The sequence below is a fragment of the Triplophysa dalaica genome, chromosome 9 (assembly GCF_015846415.1).
Source record: "Triplophysa dalaica isolate WHDGS20190420 chromosome 9, ASM1584641v1, whole genome shotgun sequence".
NCBI classification, from domain to species: Eukaryota; Metazoa; Chordata; class Actinopteri; order Cypriniformes; family Nemacheilidae; genus Triplophysa; species Triplophysa dalaica.
Genome location: NC_079550.1, coordinates 8,187,907 through 8,193,932, shown reverse-complemented (window position 1 = coordinate 8,193,932; position 6,026 = coordinate 8,187,907). Strand labels below are relative to the sequence as shown.

General features: G+C 34.4%; 1 protein-coding gene across 2 annotated transcripts; it reads left to right on the top strand.

The window, feature by feature from the left end:
* Positions 1-1,378: 1,378 nt before the first annotated feature.
* tmem160 (transmembrane protein 160) lies at positions 1,379-4,883 on the top strand. Of its 2 annotated transcripts, none has more exons than XM_056756931.1 (4): positions 1,379-1,620; positions 3,353-3,377; positions 3,634-3,726; positions 4,172-4,883. In XM_056756931.1, exons 1-4 carry the CDS (start codon positions 1,405-1,407, stop codon positions 4,477-4,479), a joined length of 642 nt encoding a protein of 213 aa, XP_056612909.1. In that variant the 5' UTR covers positions 1,379-1,404; the 3' UTR covers positions 4,480-4,883. The 2 variants fall into 2 exon arrangements, with proteins under 2 accessions (XP_056612909.1, XP_056612910.1); XM_056756932.1 differs by lacking the exon at positions 1,379-1,620 and adding an exon at positions 2,697-2,990.
* Positions 4,884-6,026: the final 1,143 nt, after the last annotated feature.

The window sequence follows — 6,026 nt, the reverse complement described above, 5'->3', positions numbered from 1 at the left end:
TTATAAATTATTTAATATATAGGATTTAGGAGCACTTTCTCATTATATCAATTTTTTTCTCCACATTTTTAAATAAAAGTATAAGCTGAAAACAATAATTTCTCAAATGTAGTATAACTTTGAGAATATTGTTGTCTGAAATAACCTAAAGTCAATCAAAACTGTTATTATTACCAAATTCATTTTAAAAACACTTTTATAAAAATGTTCAATTGACTTTTTATGAATCTATTCTGGGCTCGCATTAGCTTATCATCTACTTCAAAAACATTTTCAATAAATTTTTAATGTTGTGATAAATGAAAATATAAAAAAAATATGATATTAACTACATGCTTGATTTAAAATTATAATATTTTTATTATCATATGAAACATGTTAGCCAGATGATGCAGCTTTTCATCAGTAGTGTATATAATTCAATCAGCAGTAAATGAAGAGAACACATGACACACATCTGGCACAGGTTTCTAAGAATAACACATGTATTTGTCTCTTCGCTTAAATAATTGTAAACAAACAACAACTTATCACAACTCATGATATTGAACATACTAGTGTTAACCTATTGATGGAGTGATAATATTGACAAAAGAGTTGTGATTGATCTCAGAATGGTAGTTGTTTGTATTTAGAAAAAATCTGCTGGTCCCGATCAGTTTATTTTCAAGATGGAGGGGAGATATTAGTCTTGGAATGTGTCGACAAACAGGAAGTGTTTTTCCTTATCCAGTCTAAATACTGAGACAGAGGAAGGCCCTGGTCATTCATCTTATCAACTGTATTGTGTACTGCCTTTAATAATTGGATCTTAAATCTTTGACCTTACAACTGACCGGTTCATCTACCGTTCTCAAACTGGCATCTGGCAAAATTTACCGAACATCTTGACAGACATTAACTGAAATTAATAGAAAACATATTTAAAATATCACCAGGTCTTCTGAGAAACACAATACACCAGCAGCCCAAAGATTTGAATACAACAGTACTGTTAAATCATTTAAAAATATATATTGAATATATATAATAATCAAAATTGTAAATAACACAATTTTAATAATGATATGTGTGAAGTGACCAAAATAAATCATGTGTTTATTAAAGAGGTCATATGGCATGGAACACATGTTTTTCTGTGTCTTTGGTGTGTTATAAGTTGCCCATGCATGTTTTAGACATAAAATAGCAAAAATGTAAGTGTCGGAACAAAAGATGCATTTTATCTAAAAGCAAATGCTCACCCAGACCTGCCTGAAACACCTCGTGTAACCACATCCCCTGTATATCAATAACCTGTATAATGTGCATAAAATCAGAAATACTAAATTAATTTCTTGTTTTTTTTATATTTTATAAAAGGGACAATATAGGGTGAGATTCAGAGTTTATTCTTTACAGCACATGGGACTCTCTCTTAAAACATTCCTCACATACATACAAACACACACACACACACAGTCTGTCTTTCCTGTAACCCCTCCTTCCTCTTCTTGCTCCTCACGCTATATGACCATCAGTTTACTCAGGCGTGGCGACAAACAATCCCACAGGATCACATCAAAACAAAAGATCACTGCAGTGAGAGAGAGGCCAACGGAAGGGGGCAACACGCACACAGTATGTACTAAACAACTAATTCATTTAAATCAAAGTTTCCTCATGTTTATTAGTTTAATGTTGAATATTAGCATATTTCTATAAAAATAAGTATTAACCATAAGTTGTTCTCTAAAATGTACTTAATTCCATTGTACTGTACATTGTACAATAATACAATAAGGTTATTCTTTATTTGCAGTGGAAAGTGTTGTTCCTCTGCTTTTCAACTTTTGAAATTAATAATGAACCATAAAAACAAATAAATAATAAATCATGAATCAAAAGTACTCTGTAGTCTACTCTTTGATAGAGTGAAAAAAATATGCAATAAAAGTTTCATATTTGAAAACGCGTTCATGTGTTTCAAAACCCATCTTTGATTGGGTTTGAAAAATTTCATGCAACAAAGTCTGCATTTTGCCACCATGTCTCAGAGTTGAAACAGTTATTAAATGATTAAAAAAATACATATTTTATCATGTTATAAGTTGTGCCCCAGCTTCATAACTGTGGTTTTACAATAATGGATTTCATTGCTTTCTTGAAATGTCGTTAAGCAGGTATTGCATTCTTCATGCATTCATTTTGTTTAATTATTTATTCATTATTTTCGACATGTCTGGCAATTTCATGTGTCACACTTTGGTGTTGTGCTGATGACAAAATGATGGTAAATTGAGTCTTACTCAGAAAAAAATGGTTGGCCTCCAAAAGTCCGTGTTCTGTCTGTGTCATCAGAATTTCAATGCATATTAAATAACTTGAAATAATCAAAATGTCTGAATATTAATATGCAAATGAGAAATACACTGCTGTAGATTCATTATTATCATTTTTTCATCTTCTTTGCTACCAAAAACATGCTAATAAAAGTTTGAGTTTTATTGTGTTTTGGCGCCACCGTGTGGACAAACTGTCAAACGTCACACTTAATTATTACCAACATTTAACCTAACCTTGCGTTATTTTCTGTTAAAAAATAAAACAGTGCGTGACAAAATACCAACATTTTAAGGAAACCTAACACCATATATCAAGAATATTTATTTAATATACATTACGATGTACACGCCGGAAGTCATTGATAGATGGCGCCACTCAGTTTCACGAGTCTTTAAACACACTCGTCTGCAGTGTGAAAGGTCATAGGTCGAAGAGAGGTCGTGTTTGGCTTTATTTTCATTTCGTAAACAATGGCCTCCATGCGTTGGTTAACGTGTAGGCGGCTTGTTTCTCCGTTGTCTCAGATTTTGCGGCGGTCGGTACCGGCTCCAGCACGCTCCGTTCACCGGGCGCCAGTGCGCCGCTCGGCCGAGAAAAACCCGCTGAGCCGAGCACGAGTACCGGAGCAACACTACATCACTGAGCTGGATAAAGCAGATGCGCTGGTAAAACGACGAACACAGATTCAGTTTCAGCACCAGATATTGTCAATGCATTAACATCTAACTTAACCAAATGTCATTTATATTAAATTGGATATAAAACATCCCCCCACACACATCGTCAGGTGCTTAACGTCAATTGTTTTTCTCCCATATAAGCTCATAGAACTGCAAAAATGCTAAAGGTTAAAAAAGAAGATGCACTTGTAGAAGTGTAGAGAGAGAAAGTGTATTATAAAGAAATATGATGTTTTTTAAATGCTGTCTAGGTAGACAGATATGGTTTTAAGACACTGATCTGTCATGCATTCTCTTGAGATACGTCTTTAAACCATTGATCTGAATCTGTATGTTTTTATTTTAAGATGCTGCGGAAGTCTCATGAAACAGGTGAGAATATCATTGTTTCAGAGATGATTATGACAACAGATGATTAGATTTAGAGATTAGATGTGACACAATGTGTAAGATGTACCATTCAGACACAACAACATCTTATGCAGACAGTCGAAACTAATAAAGTGGGTTGTCATTTCTGTAAGACCTGTTTAAAGCATTATTGTATTCATCAAAACTAGAACATATCTCATTTTAAACATTTCGTTAGATTTCCTGTAATGTTTTGTATTGTTTGCTTTTATTGCAGGATTTTTATCATGGTTTCGAAACGGTTTGTTGTCGACAGGGATTGGAGTTATAGCTTTTGTACAGAGTGATGTGGGCAGAGAGGCTGGATATGGTACTTCATCGTCTTTCTTTTTCTCCCTTTCTGATTTTCTAGCATACCTTTTGAAATCTCTTTCATGTGTTTTTCTAATATGAAGGACTGTTACATAAACAAAAAACATTTTATTGGAGCATCTTTTTAATTTCATTTCATTTAATTTTAGATTGTATCATTTTATTTAATTGTTCATGCATAATTCTGCATGGCTCCTCTCTATATAATAATAAATGCTAAAAAAATAGAATAATTGACACTTTGACCCTTACTACACCGGATGCAACGTAACATGACACATTTGATTCAATTGTGTGGTCTGCTGTGTGTCACATCAGGTTATGAAGTCCTACACTCATTTATTCACACCCACTTGGTCCAAACGCCGAAAATATGTCAAGTCAAGACACATTCCTGTTCCAACCTTAGCACTTGTGAACATTCTCTTTCTGTCCTCCTGCAGCGTTCTTCATCCTGGGCGGAGTGTGCGTGTCATTCGGTGGTGCGTCATACGTGGGCAGTCTTCTGTCTTTACGGAGGATAATGCTTCTTTCTTTACCTGCCGTGCTGGTCCACACAGGTGTGGTGTCCAGCGTGGCCCTTCTCTGGCTGTGTGCGGTATCGCTCTATATTGGCCGACTGGAGGTGGAGATTATCCACGATGAGGATGAGGACGAGCACGAGCATGGGAGAAATGAAGGGGGAGAGTGTGACAACTGCAGGGCCAGACGTGAAAGACGCGGTCCTGAAGAAAAAGGCCAAGAGAAGTGAAAAAGAGGAGAACATTTTACACTGACCTACGACCAGAACTTTATTTTCACAGTCTGTTAAAACTGCTTTATTCGGGCCTCAGGTCAGCGTAGAGCAGCGGCTTCTACCAACAATACTGTATTTACTTGCAGTACTGTTAATACTTGATTTGAGGAACTTGTGGTGTCTGTTATTCAACATGAGCTCTTAAACACGGGCTGTCCCATTGGTTTTTTTTACGGGTCAGTGCCATACATGTATATTTTTGTTGTTATATTCTCTGGTTGTGGGATATGAGTGCTGAAATATGAAAGTGAGAGTTAATTTGTAAGCTATAGCTGAGTGCTTGTTTCGACAATCAGGTGTTTATTTGTCAGACTGTTTTAAAGTGACATGTTTCACAAATAAACAGTTTCTTAAAGTTCTGTTGTCTTTTACTCATTTCAAATATAATTTATATCCTGCACGATGTAAAAAAACATATTTTCCATACTATAAAAGTGGAAGAGCAGACAAGCTGTAGTCGCCATTTGCTTTCATTGTATCAGAAAACCTAAAAAGTGAGTAAATGATCACAGAAGTGTTTGGTTGGAGTGTCTCTACTCCCGTGTATATTAACGTTTGAAGATCGCATATCAAGTTGAGTTCTGTGTGAAATCATCTTCTGCATGCTGAATAGTTTCTCTGAACAAAGCGTTGTGCTGGATTTTGAGAAATAAATTTTGAGAAAGAGTAATTTCCCATATTAAACTGTTGTCAAAGAGTTATGTTTTCTTGTCTGTAGATTTGGAAAATCTTTAAGCTTCTAACAAGTTGTAGAGCATCATCCGTTGATAAGACCAGTCTCAGTATACAAAAACCAAGTTCTGTGGGGCAAAACATACTACATCTATGAAGTATGAAAAATTCCTGTCTTGACACTATTCATAAATGCATTAACTAACCTGAAATAACAATAAACAATACAGTTTTACAGCATTTATCAATCGTTAAAGGCCAAAACTATTCTTCGTGTTAGTTCAAGCATGCATTCATGCAAGTTAAAACGTTTAATTTAAAAGTGTATTACTGAATGCGCAAAATGAACATGAACTATGAGTAACAATACTGTGTGAGCATTGATCTCTATTTTCTTTCTAGTCTTGTTTTGTGCTTTATTTTTTATAAATCATAATTGTATAATTTCTAGCAACATAGTCTTAATTATTATTTGTAGCAATATAATATTGTACTCGATGCTAATATGCTCAATAGCAGCATTTTATTAAAACTACAAATGATGTTTTATTCATGATAATTCATAGTTATTACCTTATGTTTGTTGAGTGAATAGTGATCTAACAGGTTGCCCTGTGTCTATTAGTGACCTTTATCACAATACAGCATATGGCTTCCTATACCCTAAAAAGCAATTCAATAAATAGTTTTTCAACAAATTAAAAACATCATGATATGTAACGTATGTATCAGATAATCTCTGGAAAAAATAAGAGACCCGTTTAGTTTTGCGTTTAATCAACACTTCTAGATGTATAGTGGCAATTGCAGTTTTGAATTTCAACAAAATC

Coding starts and splice junctions, on each gene's coding strand:
- tmem160 (XM_056756931.1), top strand. CDS start 1,405: ATGGGACTCTCTCTTAAAACATTCCTCACATACATACAAACACACACA. Junction 1,621..3,352: donor AAGGGGGCAACACGCACACA/GTATGTACTAAA, acceptor TTTTATTTTAAG/ATGCTGCGGAAGTCTCATGA. Junction 3,378..3,633: donor GCGGAAGTCTCATGAAACAG/GTGAGAATATCA, acceptor CTTTTATTGCAG/GATTTTTATCATGGTTTCGA.